We start from the raw sequence: 24,361 nt of genomic DNA on the forward strand, positions 1-24,361 counted from the left end.
AAACCTCCCCACTTAATACTAGACCAGGTTGCCTAGAGCCCCATCAAACAAACTATCACGCCACTTTTTAATACAAACCACCTTTTAATACACAACAAAGTGCAGCGAGTGAGTTGCAGTCCATCTTCTTCTGCCCTGACACTGGCGAACGACATACAAAGAAATCACAAAGTGGAAAATGAGACACTGCCACGAAAAGAATCCACGGATGCACATACATAATGCACACAGTTGAGATGTAATCAACATGCAGCAGGGGTCTGCTGCAGCCCCCAGTGGCAGAGCACTGCAAGGTTTGGGGCTGGTCAATGTGTAAGGCTCACATCAGGTGCTTCTCCAGGCTGCTGCAGAAGGATCCAGCATTGCTCTGCTGCCTGCACCCCACAGCTCAGCCCCATCCCACCCAGTGCTGATGACTTGCCCAGGCCACAGGGCATCCTGCAGCATCCCTGCCTGAATCTGGTGGGGTGTGGATAGATGCAGGGCTGATGGAGATCTGTCTCAGAAACAAATTTTAAAGCCACAGAATTGGTCCTAAGTACAGAGGCAGATGGCAGGCACTGCCTCCCTTGATGCCTTTCTCATTGCTTTGGCAAAAACACACCATCCTCCATCTGATGGCATGGGTAAAGGTAGGGACAAAACCAGGGAAAGGAGCCATCCCTGTGGTCTAAAGCACCTCTTTTCCATCCAGGGCTCAGTCACTGTGCACGCACAGTTGCAACTATCTCACCCCTCTGTCTCCCACTGCCACTCACTGGCCCACAGGTCCTGCAGTCCCCACCACACACCTTCACTGGATATTGCATGTACAGAGAGGCTGCCTGTCTGCCAAGGAAGACAGTGGAAAGACAGCACCCGGCTCACAGGAGGATGCCCTCACTCCCACCTCTGCAAAGGGAGATGCTGAGCAACTCGAACTCAATCCTGTCAGTGTTCCAGGGTGGTTTGTGCAAGGTAAAGCACTTGTAGGTATTTTAATGGCATCCCCAAGAAAGGAGTTCCCATGCCTGAAGACACCCTGGCTCATTCTGTACTCACAGTGATGCAGCATGATGTTGTCCGTTTGATGTGTGCCAGGGCCCATGTTGACCCCTAGCACAAGTTCCTGAGGTTGGGGCCATGCATCCTTGCTGAGCACCTGCTCCCCAGTGCAATGGGGTTCTCTGGGGAAGCTCCCCCAACTCTGGGAGATGCTGGTCAGTGCAGTTTGTGATTCCAAGGATGCTTCTGTTGTTCCCAGCAGTTTTGGAGCTGCCATCCAAGCATCCAGTGGGCAATCTCCTGGGGAAGTGCTCTGACCCAAAGTGCTGCCCAGATTTGCCCATACTGGGACATCATGCCATTGAGACACTAGAGTGCTAGAGTCCAAGGGAGGTGGGCACTCAGACTGGCTCTGGCAATCAGGAATGATGGTGTCTATAGAAATAGAGGTGGGAAGTCCTGCTTGAAACTCCAGTCCTGAGTTGGCCAACTGATCCACTGCACAGGGCTTGCAGCTGGAACCCAAGGCATCCAGAAGCATCCCCTCCTCCAGACTGGCTGGGTTAATCAGGATCTGCTGTTCTGTTGGAGCAGAGCTGCCCTCTGACATAACAGAGTCCAGAGAGAGCACAACATCCTGGCCTTGTGCACCAGCTGCCTGGGGTTGCTGTGGGGCTTGAAATGCCTGTGGATCTTCTGGATTAAATCCCCGGTGCTGGAATTGAGACACATAACAGCCTTCCTCACTGCAGTGCAAAAACTCCATGCTCTTTCCATCATGCTCCCTAAACAGCATCTGCTCCATATAAGAGGGCAACTCACTGTTCAGCCTCTCACCAAAGTCCTCAGGTGGCAGGTCCTCCATGAACAAGCTAAGCAGAGTGTCCTCCCACTGCTGTAGCTCTGTACTGTCCATGCTGAGGCTCTGGGATATGTTTCCATCCAGCTCACTCTTCTCAAAGAGGGTTTCAATAGCCACCAGGAGGGAGCTGCTGTCCTTGTCATGACCAGATTTTCCATCTTGGATTTGTCCCTCAGGCTCAGCATCGAGATCTGGCAAGGTGAACTGAGGGACATCAGTGTGGTAGAGACAGATGGATGCATCCTGCTCCATCATGGCCCCCAGAACAGAGTTAGGATCTATAGCTTGCTGCTTTGTATGGGAGTCTGTCTTTGTCTGAAATTCCTCTTTAGTGTGAAAGGAGCCTAGGAAATCGGAGTTTTTCCCATATAAGATCGCTTCCCCTGTAGCAAAGCTGAAAGGCAGCTGAAGGTTTCGCTTTCGCAAATGTTCCTCCCCTTCTTCATTTCTTCAGAGTGGAGGAAAAAGAGAGGGAAACACGATGAGTATATTCTCCAGGCCAGGCAGGACCAGCCTCCAAGCAGCAAGATGGGAGCTCACAGACCCTGGGTGAGGGAATGCAGCTGGAAACCCAGCCATACTCACGACAGGACTTGCTGCTGGGCAATGATGCAGTCAGGCTCACCCCCTTTGTACACCAGCCAGGCATTGGACTGCAACCACACCCAGGTGCCCCTCTTGGTCAGCAGCCGGAAGACTGTCGTCCCACTCTTCCCTGTCTTTATCACTGGGGCAGGGAGAAAACAGGTGGCACAGAGACTCAGCTGGGCACCGCAGGGGTGTGGGCAAGTCCTGCCCATGCACAGAAGCAAAACTGCAGCCAGTACACAATGCTGCTTGTCAGAGTGTCCCAGCACAGGATGGCACTTTACCAGCTTACTGTGCAGGTATCAAGCAGGATACCTTCATCACAGCTCCTGCAGACCTCAGGAACACAAGGGAGCACGGCCAGGGCTGCACTGCTGCCACTCCACAGACTTGCCACAGCCCCACTGTCCCTCCCTAGGTTGCTCCCCTCAGCACTCACCTCTCACATGGCTCTCTGCACAGTATATCATGTCGGCTGCGTGCACAAACTGGTACCCGGAACCTCTACTGCACAGCTCCTCTTCTGTGTAGCCCAGGATGACCTCCCCCCTGAGGACAGAGCACAAGGCATTGGCATCCTGTGGCACTCTGGCTTTCTGTTCTGCACTTTTGGCCATGGGTTTTGCCATGATGAAGGCAGGTGATGCCATACCAGGAATCACAGGCAATGGGAGTAAAGTCCAGCTTGTGCTTTGACTGGAAGAACAGCGTCTTGGTCTGAAGCTCCAGGATGGAGAAAGGCTGAAGGGGAGTCACGATGGCAAAGAGAGCGAGTGGAAGAGGCTCTAGGGACATGTCTGCTGCTCTCTTCTGCTGCCCAAGAAGAAGTTTCAAGCGTCCTTGGAAATTCAAGGTCTTGCAAGGGATGAGAAAACAAGGCAGGCAAGGTGAGGAAATAGGAGCTGGAAACCAGACTGCCCCAGCTCACATCTGCATAGGGCATGAGTGAACACAGGCACACAGCAATGTGTCCAGGGATGACGCCAGTGCTTAGAAGTGTCCTAGCATTACCAGAAATCCCAAGGAGTTATCCAGCAAGCAGCGCAGGCGGCAGGTGAAGTTCCTCTCCATGCAGCCAGAGCACTCATGGCACTGGTGACTGGGGCTTCCTGCAGCGCTGCATCCATCAGGATCAGCTGGAAAAAACAAGTGGAAAATGAAACCACACCTTACACACCTGCTAGGACACTGCAGAGCTGGAGGAAACCACACACCTGCTGGTCACAAGTGGTTCCCATGGATGGACGGCAGGTCCTGAGGTGGGGGTTGGACCTCTCTGGGGGTGACTAAGGCTGAGCCCACACTTCCCAGCCCAGCACTCACCGCTGAGCAGCTGGCAGTGGAAAGCAGCTCTGTCATCCTCATGGATCAGCTCGTAGATGCTCTGGTAGATGAGATCCGACTGGAATGACACAATGTGGAGAGCGGGTAGCACCTAACAGGTACTGACCCTTGGCTTTTCTTTGCGGGTGGTAAAAGTACAGTTATTGAGGATAAAGAAATGGAAAGAAAGGGTTTTGAGCACAGCATGGAGATGTACCAGATAAACCTGTTAAGATCTGTTTAACAGATCTGTTTAACAGATAAACTAGATAAATCAAACAGGTTCTGTCGTAGAATGTGCCGCCGACCCATAGCCCACACACAGACTTTCCATTCTATCCTAAAGCAATGACACGTTTTCCAACTGATAAGGCAGCAAAGAGAGGTTTAAGTTTAGAGAACAATAGAAGAGTGGTGAGGTCTGAAAAATACTTTTGTAAACACAGCATTGCAAAACCTACAACTTCCTATTGTGTGAGAAAACGTGTCAGAGCATGCCACAGGTACCAAGAGGGCGGAGTGAGCCTGGACAGCTGCACTATTAGTTGTCCCAGGTGCAAGTACAGCTAATGGGTATATGCTGGGAGAAACTGTACAGAAATTAGTGACCTGAAACAAAGTGCTACCAGGAGAAATCCCCTTGGAAGGTATCTACCGTTACCACACGCATGTTTGGTGCACCTGGAGGTGTTGCTGCCTCAATTCTTTTCATCACATTAGAAATACCCATCCTTGTCCTGAACAGAAACTACCACTTGACTAAGCCTGTGGGAATCAGTATTCTGGTGCAAACCATCTTCCTAGGAAACACCAGCAAGTCCTCACAGCTCCTACCTCCCAACACACACCCCTACATCTATAGCCATGTCTTGGAGCAGCCTTTCTCAGCCTGGTCCTGCACATTCATGGCCCTGCTGAGCACACAAGCAGCTCAGGCCATCCTCTGCCATGTCCCTGTCCTCAGAATTGTGCCAGAGCAGAACTTCCCACTTAGCCAGATGTACAGGAGGAGAAGACCTCAGACAGCCTCAGACAGCTGGTTTGACTTGGGCCACCTGCACGAGGATCCTCCTACAATGAGCTGGGAAAGGGTGCAAAGAGAACAAAGAGAGGAAAACATCAGTCTGCTGTTGAACCAAGAATCAGCACTGTCTACCTCACAGCTTTGTCTACAAAAAACTGAGTTTGGTAGCCTCATCGTGTTCCTGTTGACTTGGTCCTTTGAGCTTTAGAGGAATCAGAGATAATAGGTTGGATGAGGAAAGAGACCTTGTTTTTCTATGGCACCTCACATAAACCATCAGGCACTGATGATGCTCACCACTGTGATAACTCCTCCCACTCTCTCAGTGAAGGCAGACGTGCCCATCAGCAGGACACCACAGGATGAAAAGCTCACATCCCTCTTACAAAGAGGAAAGGATGTAATGCCTACCATTGCTCAGTTTGCATCTGTGGCTACTAAGCTCACAAGCACGTCTGTTGGCTTTCACAACCCCTGAAGAACACAACTCGTTTGAAAACATCCATCAGAAGTGACCAAACTGGGCTAGGAGAGGAAAAGCACTGACATTGGCTGCCAGCATCTCCTTCCCAGGCCTGTGCTACATCCATGTGTGCACACTCAGGAAAAAATAGCACCCACCTGACGAAAGCCCAGATAGTTCTGCACGGTAGGGGAGATGTAGAAGATGTAGCCATCTTCAGACACAGTGATGACAAACCCATTGAGTGCCTGAAAGTATAAATTGAGCCCAGAGTTACTTTTCTTAGTTTCAGTTTAGCAGCTGGCTGGCTAGACTATCTTAAAGTGTTGGTGTTATTTGGTGGGGAGGTCTCACAGTCAGCATGAGCAATGACCAGAGATAGCCTAGACATTTTGGTAAACCACTGTGTTCTGTAAAACATCATCTGTGTTCACATACAGGCAGGGCAACTACTGTATTAAGAGGCATCAGCTAAGAAGTACACGAAGTGTACTTGCTTTACATGCAAGAAATGAAAACAAAAGTCAACTCCATAAAACATCTTTGTGCTTACACCAACTGCCAGCTTCACTTTTTGCCTTCCACTCTACAATTGCATATACATGGCCTGCAGTTAAATACGTATCCAACCAATAGTAACTTGCTTAAAAACAGCCTTTGTAGTCATTTGTGTCACATCCTTGGAGGTTAGAAAAACAAATCACAGAACCACACACAATTTATAAACCTCTATGAAGAATGTTGAGGCTCAAAAGTGCTTTACCCCAGCCTTGCAATCCTGACATGAGTGCAACCTTCAGTGAGCTGGCAGGCTCACTGTGTGCTTGGGTAATTCCCTCTGCCCCAATTTGCAATTCAGGGCAAGTTTCAGTTGCTACAGTGGTAGAAGCATGATTTCTTGGTATGAGAACAAACAAAGCAGACCACAGGTTGACCAGCTAACACCAGAAGCTAGCAGGGATGGACAACTCGTGGTCCACCCTGCAGCTCATCCTAGGTGCACTGTGATGGATGGGATGCTCCAGAAAAAAGAGAACAGATGGTCAATGGAAGAAGAGGACAGAAAAATCAAAATTATTTTAATTATCTTGGATTACTTTAAATCCTGTTGGTTTAAGCATTTTGCTTGATACTATACACATCGAGCAGGCAGTGAGACTGGTCCCTTCCCTTCATGTGCTGCAACCCCCACCAAGGAGCCCTGAGTCAAAGCTTTTGGCAAATTATAATGTGTGAATAAAATACTTTTTAAGGAAAAAAATGGGCAGCTCAGCTGTAGGATTTTGATCCTATTAACACCCCACATGCTATCCAGATGCCTTCAATCATCCACAGCTGCCAATGCTCTGATAGCTCAACAAATTGCCAGCCATTATATGGCCTGGCTCAAACTCCTGGAGAGCACTTGGGAGAAGCCTCATAGAGAGATTTGGGCAATTGCTAGCTCCCTTCTGGCTATTGTGTTATTCCTCCAATTCATCTGTGACTATCATACTTGCAGACATCTGAGGTGAAGAATCGTAGAGGCATGTTGGAAAAGACCACTAAGATCATCTAGTCCAATCACCAAAGATGGGAGAAGAGAACACAAGATACAAAAAGCACAGGCGCAAGATGTCATGGTATCAGGAATAAAGCCACAAAGATCAAATGCCTTCTGCAGATTTGCCCTGCATCCACAAAGAGCATCATATTTTCAGTTGAGATGCCTAAGTGTTTATTCAGCAACCAGCCTTTCTAAGGAACTTTTCTGAGCCATTTCCTTCTGGCTTGCATTCACAAATCACAGTCTGAAATAGCAGCATTCTGGCCAGGTGTATCACTGTCTCTTTGTTCTCTGATACTTGGCAAGGGCTGTTTCACTAGACATACACTGGCCTTTTCATAAGGCCAGTGTCCATTGATTTTGTCCACAATAGCTTCCCAGATCCATCTTCCTTCATTTTCCTCTCAACTTTCAGACTGAGCCTGGGTTTCTTCCATTCCAGACAGCTGTGAACTCATGACAGAGAGTTCATGTAGGGAAACCAATTCCTAGTTGACATGTTATCACAGAGCTATCTCCTGTCTCCTCTTGGCATTCACTGGAGCATAAGGAACGCACCACCCTGGAAATTCATTGGGATCATTCCCTACTCTGCTGTATGATGCCTCTGCACCCTTCTGGGCAGAATGGACAAACTTGCACATGGGTACCTGCCACACTGTAAGCTAAGCCATAGCAAACCAGAGAGAAAATGAGCCAGGCAGTGCCACTGGTGCCCATCCTGAGGTACTCAGTGCCTGCTCAGGATGGAAAGATCACAGTGAAGCACCTCCTGGCAAGAAAGAGTCTCCTGTTGCTCTACAGCTGGGACCACACATCCCATAGCTGCTGGTGCAGTCTGATGGGCAGGGACCAGCCACTGTGTCTGGCAGCAGTAATGGAAAACCCAAACAACCAAACTAGGGCACAATACCTGGAGCAGCAGGTCCCCCTCTGGAAATGGCTCCCTGTTGACCTGCAGATGTGTCTGTCCATTCCATCCTGGGGCTCTGGGCTGATCCAGCATGCAGTTGCCAACATCCGTACCTACAGCTGCAAGTAAGGCAGCAAGAAATCAGTGTGGAAGGGCAAACCGGGGCAAACCTCTTCCTCCTTGCCTCCATCACAGTGTTGCTTGTGCAGGCAGCTCAGAGGAAAGAGAAAGAAGTTCAGAGTGGGTGGGAACTGGAGCAGAGCCCCTTTACAAAGGCATCCTCACTTGCTCAGCACTTCCTCTAAGATGGTGTCTTCCCTGCTCAGTCCCATTTCTGGGAAATCTCATTTCTGTCAAGGTCTGAGTCAGGAACAACAAACAGGGGAGTAGGGTGTATCAGGTTGGGAAATGCCATCACCATAGCAAGAAATCTTTCGGTTAGGGCCTGGTAGAGCTGGAGCTCACCACTGTGGGCCAAGTGCTACCCCATTCTTAGCTTCAAGCTGCCCCAGTGCTGTGAGAGCTGCAGCGGAGAAAGGCCCTTCTGCCTTCAGGACTGATGAACCTGTGGCTGTGAGCTTCCCATGCTGATTCACATGCTGCTTCATGCTTCCTTGATCAAAGCCTTCAAGGCAACACCCACAGATGCAGCTGATGGGAAGACCCCTACTCTGCCCTGCCCTCAGGCCTTTTGTCTCACAGGACACACAGAGAACTGGTTGTTCTGGAAACAGCAGCAAGGCCTGGGGACATCCCCACTGTGCCCTTTCCTCCCCTGGGGTCTTATCCTTGAAAAAACATTTGGCAGCATAAGTCCAAACTCTACTTCCAACCAAAGAACAACTCTGAAGGCAGGTGTTCTAACAACTTAACTAATCTGAGGCTTGCCACATGGTTATGGGACACAGCTCTGTACAGCCACCCCAACACTGTTTGTGGGTGCAAGCTCTGGGTTTCAGGCAACAGCATGCAGTCACAGCTGGAAAAGTTGTTTCCAACCTGGAGGAAAAGTAGGAAATGAGGAAAAACCCCAAACCACCCTAAGTCTGACTACACACTTAATCCATCCTATGGCAAAAGATTACCTCAGGACCACTTCAGACCCCCTCAGGCCTTGGGTAATGCTGGGTGATGCACAAACAGCAGTCATGTCTCCTGTCACCCCCATACTGTGCACTCAGTCTCTCGAATATGGCATGACCTCCCCATCCCCAGCAGCCCCTGGGTGAGTCAGGTCAGCCCATTCTCCAAATCAGCTTTTCCCCATGCGTAAGCTCACATTTTTTCCTACAGGGGAAAGCCATCCTGTGCAGACACTTCTCAAACAAGCAAGAAGTTGATCAGCCTGGACAAGGGATGCAAGACCTCTGGGAAGGGTTTAGAAAGAAAAGGTTCAACATCTAAAGGTGTTTCAAAAAAGAGGTGCAAGGCAGCTATGAGACAGAAGCCCTACCAGGCTGTGGGGGATCACAATCCCATTTTGCAAAAGCTGTCAAAAAGTCAACGTCCTTACAAATCAGGACAAAAGCAAACCAAGCGGAGAGCTTCTCTCATGATTGCCAAGTGATCCACAAGGAAAAACATCCAAAGCCCATTTGTACCATTAGTATGGCTTCAATTTGCACATGATGGAGTGGAATAGCTTCAAAGCAAAACTTTTTATTATTATTATTATTTTTTTTTTAAATTCTTTTGAAGCACTGACTCCTCTCTGAAGCATTGAACTGGGGCAGACTGGCAGGAGAATTCAAAAAGAAACCAAGTTCTTCCAAAACAAAGCTCCTAAAGGGTGGAGAGGATGCACATGGTCTCCAGCTTTTTCCCAGCTGCATTCAGCATGGAGAGCTGCAGTAAGCCAGAGGGAGCAGCATCCAACACAAAACACCTGCTTGCTCATTTTATTGTTTCCAGCAAAATGATTTCACCCTCCCCTCCCCACTAGCAGCACAATATCCATCTACTCAAGGGGTTTTTGATTTCTCCTTGGGAGATGCTCACTTCCCCCTCTATTCTCAGTGGCAGAATGGCTCATTTCTGCACAGCCATGCTGGAAAACTGCAGATTCTGCCTCCTATGGGGCATGTTAGGATGGCCTGGCTCGGGTAGAAGGCTTAGGGGTACAGAGAGCCAGTGGCAGGCCCCAGGAGCTGCTATTGAGCTGTCTATTTCCATCAATCTGATACTTTTGGTTAGGTCTTGGGACTGCAGAGGACTTTGCTGCTGGGCTGAGGCTGTCCTCAGGAACCACAACCATTCCTCAGTGGTGCTGAGAGTCTGGAGAGCTTCTGTAGGGGAAGAGTCTGCCCACTTCCAGGTGATGACCCTCTTAACATGTCATAACTGACTACTTTGTTTCCCCAAGTTCTCCATAACTTTCCCCAAGTACCTGTAGTGACTAGTCTAGAACAAAGCATCCCTACAGCTTTTGCCCCTCCAGGAAGATTTCCAAACTCATTCAAGCTCAAACTGCCAAAAACCACAGGGGCTAAAAGTGATCCCACAAGAGATGCCTGAGAACAGCCACACAGAAGACTCCAGGCCTACACAGCAATCAAGGGATACAGAGGCTATTTTCAATCATTTTAATTTGGAAGGGAAACAAATCCTTTTAATCAAAGAGCAGAAAAACCACCCCATTTGCACCAAGCGTAACCCCATGAGAGAGAGGGAGCACTTGTGAAACATCTCAAGACACGTTACCTCCTGGGGGATTTCACCAGCACATAAATCCACTCCCATCAGAGACAACTGGCAGCTTTATTGCTCCACAAAAGGCAGTGCTCCCACTGCATGTGCTGGCTGACTCTGCTCACTGATGACACGAGCTGATGGCTTCAAGCCCGCTGCCCTCCTGCAGGCTGCGAGGCATGGCTGGGTGATAAAGCTGACAGGCAGTGCTGTGCGCTGGGTAAGTCACCCCCAGTTTAAGACACACATTATAGCATAACATTGAGACTCCCACAAGAAGCAGTTGAGATCAAAAGGTTCATCCCATTCAAAGAAACCCCAAACCTGCCTGAAAACCATTTAAAAGAAGTGGTTTTAGCTCTTTGCTATACTTCATTCCCTTGCATATCCCCCAAGCCCAGCATGGGAGCACAGAAGTCACCGCTGATTCTTTTTGCCCTTTCTTCCTTTTCTTTACTAGATACCCTGCTTCCATGTCCACTAAAAATGAGCATAAAATAAGCTTTTGTTAGTTTTTAAGGCTAATGCCAGAAAATCTCAGCACCCTGGTGAATCACATAGCAAGGATTTCCAGGAAAACCATCAATTAATTCAAGACAGGAGATAGCATGACACACAAGTGATCTGTAGTTACTACACAAATCCCAGGCACTTGCTGAAGTAATTTAGGACCATTCATGACTTCACTGAGCTAGGAAAGAGGCTTTTGGTGTGCAATGTTAAAGAAGACGGGAGGAAATAGAGCCAGATACAGCAGATCCTGGTTCCTGTGAACTGCACGTACATCCCCAGTACCATTCTGCTGGGTTGGTGATCCTTGCCTTCAACAGGAAGTTTCTAAGCTTTGCAGTGTGGAGAAAGGTCTCAAGAATGAGAAGGAGCAAAGCAATCAAAACTCTTCACCTTCTGCTCATGGTGTTATTGAAACAAATTACAGCAGTGTGATCACAGAAGCTAACACGTCCCTTGCAACTGGCATAGCTTTGTCAATGAGAAAAAAATATTATCAGTAAAAGATCCTGGGGTCAGTCCTGCTCCCATAGGTTGAGTTACACCAGTCAGAGTTGAGAGACTTTACCTACAGCAAGAATTCCCCTTTGAACAGATTCTGGAGATGTTTGGTACCAAAAAACCAGGAGCTCCCAGCTCTTCCAATAACACCATGCTGCTTGCAACTGTTTTCCTCTTGGACCCAATCCCAAACCCAACAAATTAGCACCAACTTTCTCCTCCATTGTTCAACCATTGCACAGTGCCAAGCAGAGCAGGTACACATCATCCAAGTAAAACATCCTTCTGCAGGTAAATGCCAAACCCACAAATCAGAAACTGTTGCAAGAAGTCACCCAGTACTCTCCCAAACAGTGCACAAATCCCTGAGGGAGCCCACACCAACCCCTCCAACCTGCTGCTGCAAGTGCTCCTGTATGATTCTGCAGGACTTTGCCCACAAACTTGACTTCTTTCATTGAATTAGTTACTTCAAGACTAGATGACTGCAACTCTGAGTTATGGGAATAACAAGCAACAAGGAGGTGAATAGAAAAGCTGTTTTAATGCTGGCTGCAGTGGTGCCCCACAGCAGAGTGTTACAGAGTCAGACAACAGCAGAGGTTGGAAAAGACCTCCTGAGATCTCCTAGGCCAACCCTCTGCTCTAGCAGAGTAAGTCCCCAGCACAGACAGGGGCCTTGCATTTATCCCTCCTAACTGCACAGTGCAGGGACAGTGATGTCCCATACTGCTGGTGGGAAACGTGGACATAGGAGAACTCATCCTGAAACTCTCTGTCAGATTAATGGTGTTCCAGTGGGGCATCAGCTCCCTCTGATGACAGAACCATACTGCCCAGCTCATCCTCAAGGGATCACAGAATCGCAGAACTGTAGAGTCTGGAAGGGATCTCCAGAGATCATCAAGTTCAGCTCCCCTGCAAAGCAAGCCCCCTACAGCAGGCTGCTGCAGTTATGGGTCTTGAATATCACCAGAGAAGGAGAATCCACAGCCCCCCCCAGGCAGCCTGTTCCAGTGGATGCATTTTTGCTCAATTGCTTGTCTGCAAAGGGCAGCTAACCTGCCCCAGGCTGACAGCAGGCTGTGTGTGGGCCAATGGGTCACAGGGAGGTACCCTACTATTGGCCATTGGTTTTATGAGCTCCAGAGCATGGTCTTATACTTGGAAAGGGCTCTCTACTGCAGATGCTGCCACCTGCATGACCTTAACCTGAGACAGTGGTAGAGCAGCACACGTCCTCTCAACCTGGCAGAACATTTTAAGCTCTGGGTTTTGTTTTTGTTTTTGTTTTGTTTTTGCTGCTCTTGTCTTTAGCACAGCCAGAACTTTGCCACATCAGCAATTACTCCAAGATGTTTCTCCACAATCCTCAGCATCTGCTTCTTTTGTTAAGTGAACTCTTGAAAACAAACCCCAGCACAGAGCTCCAGCTAGCTGGAGGCTTTCCAAGCCATTCAGCACTAGACAAATCCATCCAAGATTTGAGGTCTCGCTGTTTGCAGCAAGTGGAGGTCCCACCACATCAGGAGTCCAGAGCATCCAGCAGTACTGCAAACACAGAGCCAAGCTTTCCTCCTTCGGCAAACTCTCACAAAGATAAGGGTCGGCGAAGACCCTCCATATTTATCCAGGAGACTGTTGGATCCAAGTCCAAGTAGCAACCCCTGCAAATTGCTGTTTGTGGACAGAAATGCAGTGAGGTTCATCTTTTACAGAAGTAACAAAATTGACTTTAATTGACTTTCTCTTTTGACGGTTTAAGAGGCTGCTAAGAAGCCAGAATGGGCCAACTGTAGGGAGAAGTAAATTAAAAATTGGACAGTGGTTCACCTTGTTCTCACAGCACCTGAGAAGAGTTCCCAGATGTAGAGCAGAGTTGACATCACAGAGCTGTTCAGAACAAAGCCATCCTCCTAGCTGAAATGTGGGCTGTCATCAAGTTGTCTCCCAGAGTTGCTCCTACTGCTAAAACACACCTGTGCTTAAAAACATGTCACAGACTATGACGGTAAAGCACAATCTATCAAGCTTTCCTGCTACTTATAGCAGGCTCTAACAATGGGAGTCTCATGGTGTTCAGGAGAAGAGTGAACACAGAACTGTTCCACTGTTACAGTTTCCTGCTTGCCCCAAATGCATGGACCAAGCTGTTTACTGCCATGCTGGCACTTGGCATGCACCAAATGGCAACCACCAGAACTCAACACATACACCTCTTGTATGCTGAGACTGAGATGGTGCTGCACCACACTATTCCTTGGAGAATGAGGAGATCAATCCAAGCCCTTTGAATCCAAGCTGGGAGCTGGGCTAGGCTAGCCTGGGCAAGGCTGTAGGCAGAGCTTGCCACAGCTCTTATGCACCTACAGGGGTCAAAAAAGCAAAGCAGATTCAAAGCAAAGTCAGTCCAGAGAGTTATTACCCTGCAATAACATCTGATTTCCAAACAGCTCCATAGATCAGAACAAAGTTCAAGTAAAAAATCAAAACAAAACTACAACAACAAAAAAACCCACCGTTTCTTTCAACTTTCAAAAATGAAATCCTTGTGAGCTTTCAGCTGCAATCGTGCTGACCAGGATCCTAAGCAGAAATCATGATAACAGTGACCCTTCTCCAGTTCAGCAGAGGACTCAGAAGCATCTACCCATCTGCTGCTGATGCACTCACCTTGGTGAGTGCATCAGCAGCACTCCTCTTGCTTTGCACGCTGATCATCTCTTCCTCATGTCCCAAGAAAGACAAGGATGAGCCAAAAGCAATGTTATGCAGGAATAATGCAGGGATATCTCAGGAGGGACATGCAAGCTTCGTACCAGCTAAGAATAGAAAAGCCACAGTGATGCCAGAGGTTTGGAAAATCATTTCCCAGAAAGTTCAGTCATTTATTCCTTTTCTGCTTTGAGTTTGTTGATATGAATGGGCAAACATCAGCAGGAGGGGGTACCCCATCCCATGCTAAGCATGCTGGCTGGGTATGCAGAGCTCTGACACACAATGAAACTCACCTCTAGGTCACTGAGCTTGCATGTACCTATCATGCAAAGCATGCACCTGGTTTGCTTTGCCCAGCAGATAATGCAATCTTACACAAGTCATGATGCAAACACTTACAGTAGGCACAAAAATCTGTACAACAAACCCAGCTCTAAATCCAACACACATAAGGGCATCTAGGCTTGTTCCCTCAAAATGACAGCCATGCTTGGATCAAGATATAACCTGGTGGGAACATCAGGAAATGGTCACTTCTTCCATGAACTGTAGTCGACCCCCAAAAGGGCACAGATCAATCATTTACTAGACAGAAGCTGCAGAGCTTGTCAGAAAACATTAACTGTCCTTGCCAAGCTTTCAGCCCATCTATATATGTCAGTACCATTTCTGTCAGGCTTAGAAGAGGTCTTACAAACATTTCTGAAACACTCCTCTCTGCTTGTTTATGGCACTTTGCAGGGCAGATGATTTATGGTGATTTGGGGCAGTGTCACAACTGCCACGTGCATTTTCATGAGTGTGCTGGCACATGCGCTGGTTTTCCTGCTTCAAATGTCTAGGCAGCAGGTCTCACTGGTTTAAGAATAGAACAAGCTGCTCTGATGAAGAGTCAGACAAGCTTAGCCTATGAGCTGCAGTAGGACAGGGGCCAGGGATGTGACCTTACAAGGCACAGGTGCTGAATGCCACTTGCATCCTGGTGTTGGACATGCAAAACTGTCACGGCCAAAGCATGTTTTTGAACAGTCACACAAAGCCTGACCAGCTCAGCAGAAGCCAGCCTCCAGGAAGGCTTCCCTAGTAATTCAAGCAGGTGTGGCATACTCTTCAGGTCAGCTTGCCCCCCTCCATCTGGGGAGCAAGGTACATGGATCCTCCATCAACACCAAGAAGAAATCAGATGAAGGGCTGTCACCTCTGCAGGGTCTTCCTGAGAAAGTGTCCAAACCAAAAAAAGCTGTATTGGGACGAAATATGAAGAAGAAATATGGCCAATTAATGCATGCAGGTAGGACAAGGGGATTGTTCCATCCATCTCTCACCAGTTTCTCTCTAAACATTTGAATTGAAAATAAGAAGGTGAAGAAATACACCACAGCACCAAAAAGCCAGACCCAGAAGCTCTGAAATGCATAAGACCTGGGATCTCAGGCAGCCCAAGACTATACTTTCCGTGGATGTCTGTTTATTGCAGTCATGAGTGAGTGGAGAAGGAACTGCCACTGACCTTGAATGACCTCAAGATTGGGTGGACCAAACTGAGCAACTTGATCTATCTTGGACTAGGTGACCTATAAAAAAGGTCCCTTCCAACTCAAACAGCTTTATGATTCTGTGAAGACGCTGCGTATGAAATATGACAAAGCAGAAAGAAGCAGAGAGAGATTAGATAGTGAGCATCAGTCCATTCCTTATATCTGTTCATACCTGCTTTCACATGCAAACTCCTGTTCCAAAGCGCTGAATATCTGCTGTTTTGGCTTCAGGTCTGTGCAGAGATCTCAGTCTCAGATGGATTTTCTGGTACATACTGCATTTCTTGCAAGAACCACCTCTAGCAGTGGGATTTTTACTTCTAACCTATGACACAGCCTGAGTGGGCACACAGCCAGGATTTCCAGGACCCGCCTCCCTGCCAAACCAGTTGTAACACGTACTTTGGCTCCACACAGACTACATAAACCTTTCGCCTAGGAGAAGGGGCATGTGCCTGGACTCACTAAAAACATTTGGAAAAAGGAACTCCATCAATATGACACAAATTAGAATGCCTGGCTGGGTGCTGAAGGGGACAGCAAGGGATGGAGATGCTTGCCAGGCAATGCCACGCCCTCCTGCTGCTCCTGCAGGAGGGAAGGCTGCATGAAATGGAACACATCCAGCAGCAAAACTGAACCAGAGAGAACAATAGGAATGATTTTTTTGTCTTCTTCCACAGCGCCTGATATGATAAACTATATGCAGGCTGCCATGACTCCTTGATGACACATGGCTTCAGCAGATAGGGCCAGAACTGACGTTGATTTCAGTGAATCAGTGGAATGATCTGAAGTCAAACAAGATTAGTTTCAAAGCAGACATGGGCAAAGCAAAGGAGGGGAAATAAATCAAGGGCACAGTGCCCAAATGGAAGTAATTGGGCTGGCAGAAGGGCTCTCCACTACAAGGATGAGTTTCAAGCTGAATGTGAATATATACAATGATGATTGCTTTCCTAAAGCAGCTCTCACTCTGGGAAAATGCTGAGAGCACACAGTGGGATGCACTCCTGCTCAAAGGCAGAGACCCAGTTGAAGTGTGGTGCTCAGCATGGGGTCCGCTCATGGTGATGTGCATCCCTATCTGGAAGGGCCCAGGAAGAGCCCCAAGGGACAGGTTACATGGGGCAAAAGCCAGGAGAGTTGAGTTTATTTGTCCTAGAGGAAAGATGACTTAGGAAGAGTTTTGAAGTGTAGAAGAATGCTGGTGGCTTTCTGTCCTCAGTGTACTCTGCCTTCATCTTCCCTGAAACAGCACAGCTGGGGACCATCACCTGTCCCACAGAGCACAAGGCACTGGTGAAGAACCATGTGACTGTCCCTGTCCCCTCTCCATACCAAGCTCGTCTCCCCAGCTGCAGGATGAGCACTGCTCTGCAGTATTTACCTGCCCTGGTAAACAAGTTATGAAAGCAATCCCCAGCAGCCTTTCAGGCTTTATCTGTGTTGCAGTCTGAAGTTCATGTCGCACCAGCAGGGAGGTGACTCATGAACATGTGGAGACAAGCCTGCCAGCCAGGCTCTGTATGGCTGTTTCACCTCCTACCTGCTGCAGAGCCCCATGGCACTGGCACAGAGGGACAGCTGTACTCCTTTGAACATCAACCAAGCAAGGCAGGTTGATGTTATGCCACCACCATCACCTTGGACAGCAGTAGCATTCCAGACCTACCTTGCCCTCACAGCATTAGGCTGCATGTCAGCAAGGACCTAACCACCCAGGGGGGTTGAATCCTACTTTCCAGATTTGTTCCCCAAAAAGAAGACAGAGGAAGACATTTAGGAAGGCTTGCTCTCTGTCCAGAATGGCGTTTGAGGAGCCCAAGAGTACCCAAAGCACATACAATACTACACACACAGCAAGTACTCCTCTGTGCACATGCAGCCAGCGCAACATGCTCTCTTTGTGTGGCAAGGTGCCTCCTAATAAGTTCAGCCTCCTAAAAGCAGTTCACCTATGGGAAAGCAGTAAGGAAACACTGAGCACCCCTTGATACCAGAAGAAAGGAAGCAGTGCATGACAAGTACAAGGCAGCCTTTGTTTCCCAAAGCTGAGTTCATTCACAGCAAAGGCAAAGTCTGCAGGAAAAAACTGGGAGCCCTCAGGCTTTTCATCAGCAGTAACTATCTTAGATACGTCAACTACTGCTGAAAATCCAGAAGGCAATAGCTGCTGTAGGGGAGCTGTGAGCAGGAGGAAGGGAGCTACACAGGGCTTCAGAGGGGCAAAGGAGACTGGTCTTCCAGGCATATCAGCTCAACATTCCACTCTGCAAAATCAGATGGGGGTCCCTCATTATGAGGCATCATGCCCCATTTCACAGAAATGCTCATTTCAGACCTAGAGGATCCACCACAGCCGAACCTAGCTGTGCCAGGGAGGCAAACAGCAGTAAGCCACCAATGTACACATGAACCCCAGGAAGAACAGGGAAGAAATGAGCTAACAGGATGCCAAAGTGAACACGTGCCTTAGGATCAACTTTGCTTAACCTTCCATCCACAGGGCATCAGGGTGACAAACAGAACAGCCCTGCATTGCATTTCCTACCTGTGCCTGACCAGAAGAGATGCAGCAGCTCACAGATCCCCATGATGTAAAGGAATTTTTTAAAATTTTCACATGGATATCCCCTTTCCCCCATCCATGTCCTGTGTGGGCTCCTGTAATGTCCTTCCTGGACATTCCTGGTGGCCAAGTTGTCCTCACTTTCCCAAGGTTGTTTCTTTTCAGGGACCTGTAACTCATTGAAAAGGTTTAGATCTGGATGTGCAGTAGTCAAAAATGAAGGGGATTCTTTCCAGAAGGAACAAAAAGTGTCTTCTCTGGAAGATTTGAGGGATTGATGTCCCATGATCATATCTCCCAGCAAGCATTGCCTACAAATTTTAGGAGACATGGCACTTTTCTCCTCAGTTTTCCAGATTTTTTTTTGGTCCACAGCTAAAGGTGCAACATCGATGCAGTATTTAAAAGAGGATTATAAACAGGAGGGGAATCAACTTTTTACAAGGGTAGACAGTGACAAGACAAGGGGAATGCTTTTAAGCTCAAGGAGGGAAGGTTTAGATTGAATGTCAAGGGGAAGCTCTTTACAAAGAGAGTGGTGAGGTGCTGGAACATCTGCCCAGAGAGGCTGTGGATGCTCCGCCCGTGGAGGTGTTCAAGGCCAGGTTGAATAGGGCCCTGGGCAGCCTGGTCTAGTACCAGATCTGGAGGTTGGTGGCCCTGCCTGTGGCAGGGGGTTGGAACTCGATGATCCTTGAGGTCCCTTCCAACTCAAGCCATTCTGTGATTCTAAGATTAACATTCAAGGGTTTGATGTCACAATCATCATCCTGTCTTCAGGAGATACAACTCTCCACCCCAAAGCAATCATCACTTCAGGATGGGATGTGAACAGTGCAGCAGGGATTGAGCCCAGGTGCTTTCTCACTCCTCTCAAGCCTGACACAAGACACTTACCCATAAGATAATTCTTCACCTTCAGGTATCCTACCACCAGTCGCAGGATGGAGACTTTATCAAACCTGGTGCACACATCTTCAGGGAAGGGCAGCAAGACAGTCAGCTTGTTCAGTTCCTCATTGAGTCGATCTCGATGCCTCTTGGAGGGGTTGGACTTCAGCTTCCCAGGAGGTGGTGGTTTGGGGCTGGAAAAGGCAAAGCAGAGTTTGATTAAGTGTGTCCAACAGGCTCTTCCCAACCCCAGAGCTGATGTTACTTGCAGCCATAACAGTAAAACACTGGCAGACCAAGGTAAGGCCATGAGACAGTAAAAGCAAGCCCCAACAAAGCCATGAGGCTGGGGACAACGTGGCCATGCCAGCTGGACACCTTGTGCAGCCCCTGGTTGATGTCCTCCAGTGGGAACATGGAGAACCTTAACGTGTCAGCAGAATACTACAGCCTTGCTCCCATTACCAAGCCTTGGCAGGGAAAGGGACACTAAGTGGAGACCTACAAGCCATCAGAACATCTCCTGGGGGTCTCATGAGAGCATCTTTTGGACCGGTTAGACTCTTCCACCCATACTCCACTCTGCCTCTCTGCCTACCCTTGCTCCTTCCTCTAACTCCTAATTCTGTACCCATCCCACACAGCAAGCCCCTTCCCTGGCCACATTCCACATGCTCACATAAACTCCTCAGCATGGCAAGTGCTAGCTGAGCTTCTCAGGGGATTCTACCAGCAGTCCTGCCCAGGGACTGATCAGCACTTGGCCAGACACTGGCAGTAAGCAGACTAATAGATAGTAAGAATGAAAAGTAAGAAGGTCCAAAAAGATGTATTTGAATTTTTCTTAGTTTCCTCTAAGTTGTCCTCCTGCAATCACATCTATCATCTTAAGCAGAAGGAAGCTCCACAACCAGACTTCTTTTCCTAACTCATAAAGAAGATTCTGAGTGCTGAGCCTGAATACATTCCTTTACTTGTTAACTGATGCTACAAAGGGAAAGCACACGTGAAAATCAAAAGTAGTACTCGGATGAAGAGATACCACATAAGGTGGTTTAGGGCACAGCACTTAGAAAACAGCCTTTCCAAGCTTATGATCTCTAATCCTTTCATATGGGCACTTCCAAACTAAACATCTGATGCCAGACTTATGTTCTGGGACAAACTCTGAACTTGCAGGTTCTGTGAGAGCAGCACTTGTCTGTCACAGGCTGGCTTGGAGAGCCAATCCCATCAGCTGCAGTTATTACAAGCTCACCACCACTGCAGTCCTAGCAAGAGTGGTTAGAGGTTAGCTAATGACTTACATGAATCTGGGATGTCACCTTGTCTCCTTTGGTTTCCAATTTTTTAGCTTGAAGAAAAACAGTTTAGATTTCATGAGGGACCCACACCCCACTCTGTATTTGGTTGAACTGCATCTCCTAACATGCAATCTGTATTGTTTTGATGTAATTTGTGTAACCACAAACTCTACCTCCGCAAAGCAGCTTCAGATAACAGGATCTACCAGTACTTAGAAGCAATTTAAGCTCTTCCCTCTAATACTGCTCTCAAATCCCATCTGGCAGGACTGCTCACAAGTGTGACAAGAGGGGAAATGAGTACTAAATGAAACGCAATGAGGTGCCCATTGAATTTTCATTACAGAGAGCTACTGATGGGTCTAAACATGGATGGAAAATTTCTCCAGAAAACCTCAATCGGGCTGTTTTGTAAAATGAGAATCAGGATGGACAGACCTTGCTTCTAGAGAGATTAGGTGTCACCAAACTTATTTAAACAAGCCAAGCAGAACACTGGCACTGATGCTTTGATGTACTCCGTTAGCCACTGGCTTAACAAGCCCTTCTGAAACTGCAGACATCAGGGAAGAAAAAATGAAATAGTTTTCAATTAGAGTATCAAGGAAAAAAACAACAACAAACACCCTACAGAATACGAGGTGAACTAAATAATTCTGACTTTCCTCAGATATCTTTATCTTTAAAAATGATCTTTTCTTTAAAAATATCTTTTTCTTTAAAGATATCTGAGGAAAGTCATATATATATATAACTATATATAGAATATCTGCATACTCGCTACACAGGCACACTCCATAGAAAGGAAAAGGGAGCCAAGCAGGCAGTGCTGCCCTTTATGGAAGGGGAAATACATAGAGACATAGCAGGGTTTCCTGGACAGCCCAGGAGCACCGATGGCACTTGCACATGTGTATGGCCAGCACCAAAGCACTGCAGGGAAAGGGCAGGAGGGCTGCAGAATTACACTGGCCTATTCATGTAGGCCAACACCATGCCATGCAGCACTGGATCTCCAAACCATCCTCATGGATGCCAGAGAGAAACGTCTTCTGGGTGCTCTTCACTCTCTATGCAGTTATGAAGCTTCAAAGTGCAAGCCAGCAGGAAAACTGACAGCCCCCATCACACGCACTTAGCCTGTGAAAGGCACAGACATGGGCACAACCATGTTATTAGCCACCAGAGAATCTGCACAGGTGAGCACCGTGGGGAAACCATGCATCCCTTGAAGGCAGAAATAGAAGGCAGAAACAGTGGGGCTTGGGCTGGACAGGTCCCTGTGTCCTGCCAAACCTGCTGAGATTCCCTGTCCCTAGGACAGGCTCCATGCACACTTCCCAGGCATTGTGTGGGGTCACAGGGGCAACACACTGAGCACTGGCAGCTCCATGCCTGCACAGGCAGTGAGAAAATGTGTCTTGGAAGTGTCTGCATCCCACAAGCAGGACTTGCTTTCAGTCTCCTGGTACAGAAACAGTATCAGAGTCCACGATGAAGCTGCTGAGAAAAAAAGCTACACCCCTGCATTGGCCAGGGGGAGCAAGGACACGTGGAACACTCGGCTGTGAGCAGGGCAAAGGCTGCCGTGCTGCCTCTCCAGCTGCCCTTTGGATGAGGAACCCAGCCAAAGTGTGGCACTTCTGCAGGCTGGCAGGTACTGAAGGTGCCCAGCACCACATCCAGGTGGATTGTGAAGAAACACTCCCTTCTACATCCCAGGCCAGAGCTCAGCTCATCCCTCCTCCCCGCAGACCCCAGAAGCAGGCATCTGAGCCTCCCGTGTGCCTGCCGATCTCAGGCCAGTGCGACTGCAGCAAGTTGGGAGGAATGGGGCACTAAAGTTGGGAAACAGCGTCAGACTGTGACGAAGCCCCACGTCTGAATTTCTGAGGGCTGGGGAACTTCGGTCGATAGGGACCGCCGCAGAGTCAGCCTGCACCTGCAGCTAAGCACAGCCCAGCATCCCCAGCTGCCTCCATAAACAGCGCGGGCTGGCTGGAGTTTTACTTTGCCCAGCAGCTCAGACCCCAGCCAGCACCAGCAGCAATTAACGCTAAGCAGGACGCAGAGCAGCCCTGCCCGCTTCCCCGGGCTCGCCCCACAGCGAGCTCCCGCCCACCCCTCAGCCCCGCGGGCAGGGTCCCCCTCCGCACCCACCTCCTGGGCACCGGCTTCTTTCTCTTCCTCCCAGCGTACATCCCGCCGGCAGCACCGAGCATCGCCGGCAGCGCCCGGAGGAGGAGTTTAAACAGAAGTGAAGCGGGGCGGCCCCGGCCCCGAGCCGCCCCTCCGTGGCCCTGTCCGGCCCCGGTGCCCGGGCAGCCCGCAAAGCTGTCGCCGCTTCTTGGCCACCGTGTCCCTCCTGCGACCACTCCACTCTCTTACAGCTGGTGGAGAGGGGTTGTAGTCATAGAATCATAGAACCATAGAGTCACAGAATTGTTAAAGTTGGAAAAGACCTTCTAGACCGTCAGGTCCAACAATCAGCCCATCCCACCATGGCAGCCCATGCCCACCATGCCAGCTGGACAACGTGGGGCTGGAGGCACTTCAAAGTCACACTTCAGAATGTTTTTCAGTGTGGAGGTGACATGCAGCCACCGGCAGAGATGAAAGCCTGAGCGGAAAGTTACCCTGAGCAACACGTGCTATTTGATTGCTCTGTCCTGTGAGACCCTTTTGACCCTCCCCATCCTCCTGCCTTCCTCCCCAGGACAAGGAACTCCTGCAGTCACCAAACGCCATCACCAAACAGCAAGTGTGACCTGCGGGCAATGTGGGAACAGCTTTCCTACTCTAATGCATGTACAGAGGAATGCTGGATGGCAGTTGGTTACATCCCTGGTAAAATTAAGGTGATATGACACTCAGGGTTCATATGTAAGAGAAAATAAAGTAGGAATTTTAACATGGGATTTCTACAAAACAGTTATGCTGTATGTGTTGGCTCTCCCACAATTACAGGAATGTTATAGGAAATTCAAGTAAGCTTCGCGATACTTAACAACTTCAAGAGAAAAAGAAAGGAAAAGAGAGAAAGAGAAATGAAAGGAGGTAGATAGATCACCAGTCCTGGTCTCAGCCCCTGTGCGTAGTACCAAAACAAAAGGGGAAAGGATGCTCTCCCCAGCCCGTGTTTGAAATGTAGTTGGCTCCAGTCCAGGACTGGCTGAGACACCAGACACCAAGCAAACCAAAATGGTGACAGCAGGGACCCTTCTGTGACTGAATGACCCTCAGGCACTGTTCCGGGCTCTTTAGGAGTGACTGAGTCATCACTCCGGGCATTGTCCCTCACATAGCCTGGCATGTCCCTCACCCTACCCCATGGCTCAAACACCCTGAGGTCTGCTTTAGTAGTGGTGATAGGAACACAGTGGATAGCAGGAGAAAAAGAAGAGAGGAGATGAGATATAATAGAATCATAGAATCATGAAGGATGGAAAAGACCTCTAAGATCATCTTGGCAACCATCAATCCATCACCACCTCTCCCAACATTGCCCAGGTATGTTCCTTACATGTGTGAGTTTGTCCCTTACAAAATCCTGGTCACCCCCCAGCATCCTGGCAACCCTGCAGCCCCAGTTGCTGGGGCTCTCAAAGCCTCTGTAGATGTTCCCACTCTCTTGACGGAAGGATTTGCCAGTATGTTACAGACAGAACTGTTAAGGACAGAAAGTCAAACACATTAGCAGACAAAGTTCCAGCTTAGCCCACATGTGGGCTCTTGTTCAGCCAAATTCCTCCAGCCTCGCTTTGCTGTGATGCTCTTCTCCCAGACTTCTCCCTAGTTTCTACAACCTCAGTGCCTTTCCAAAGCAACTCTGTGTTACTGTCCTCCACCTTCTGCCTGCTTTCCCCTGAGGAAAATCACCCAAGTGACCCCTCTACACCTACTGCAGGTGGAACTGGGCACATTTCACGTTTTTCA

General features: G+C 48.7%; 1 protein-coding gene across 5 annotated transcripts; it reads right to left on the bottom strand.

Moving 5' to 3' along the window:
- Positions 1-43: 43 nt before the first annotated feature.
- Positions 44-22,693, bottom strand: LOC100545583 (aryl hydrocarbon receptor-like). Of its 5 annotated transcripts, XM_031554076.1 has the most exons (11): positions 22,586-22,674; positions 19,128-19,315; positions 18,213-18,399; positions 7,704-7,822; positions 5,403-5,492; positions 3,758-3,836; positions 3,446-3,570; positions 3,087-3,289; positions 2,874-2,983; positions 2,432-2,573; positions 45-2,294 (listed from the first exon to the last, which is right to left on the bottom strand). In XM_031554076.1, the coding sequence occupies exons 3-11, from the start codon at positions 18,304-18,306 to the stop codon at positions 794-796; spliced, it is 2,463 nt and encodes an 820-aa protein (XP_031409936.1). In that variant the 5' UTR covers positions 18,307-18,399; positions 19,128-19,315; positions 22,586-22,674; the 3' UTR covers positions 45-793. The 5 variants fall into 5 exon arrangements, with proteins under 5 accessions (XP_019472384.1, XP_031409936.1, XP_010711490.1 ...); XM_010713188.3 differs by lacking the exon at positions 18,213-18,399 and having other exon boundaries at positions 22,586-22,692; XM_019616840.2 differs by lacking the exon at positions 18,213-18,399 and having other exon boundaries at positions 2,074-2,294; positions 2,472-2,573; positions 22,586-22,693.
- Between the last annotated feature and the right edge of the window lie 1,668 nt (positions 22,694-24,361).

The sequence above is a fragment of the Meleagris gallopavo genome, chromosome 7, assembly GCF_000146605.3.
Source record: "Meleagris gallopavo isolate NT-WF06-2002-E0010 breed Aviagen turkey brand Nicholas breeding stock chromosome 7, Turkey_5.1, whole genome shotgun sequence".
In the NCBI taxonomy this organism is placed as follows: Eukaryota; Metazoa; Chordata; class Aves; order Galliformes; family Phasianidae; genus Meleagris; species Meleagris gallopavo.

Excerpts from the sequence above, each read along its gene's own strand:
- LOC100545583 (XM_010713188.3), bottom strand. The coding sequence starts at position 22,647 with ATGCTCGGTGCTGCCGGCGGGATGTACGCTGGGAGGAAGAGAAAGAAG. Across the intron at positions 5,493-7,703 it reads AGGGGGACCTGCTGCTCCAG|GCACTCAATGGGTTTGTCAT; the intron begins GTATTGTGCCCT and ends TTATACTTTCAG. Across the intron at positions 2,574-2,873 it reads TGCAGAGAGCCATGTGAGAG|TGATAAAGACAGGGAAGAGT; the intron begins GTGAGTGCTGAG and ends TCCCTGCCCCAG.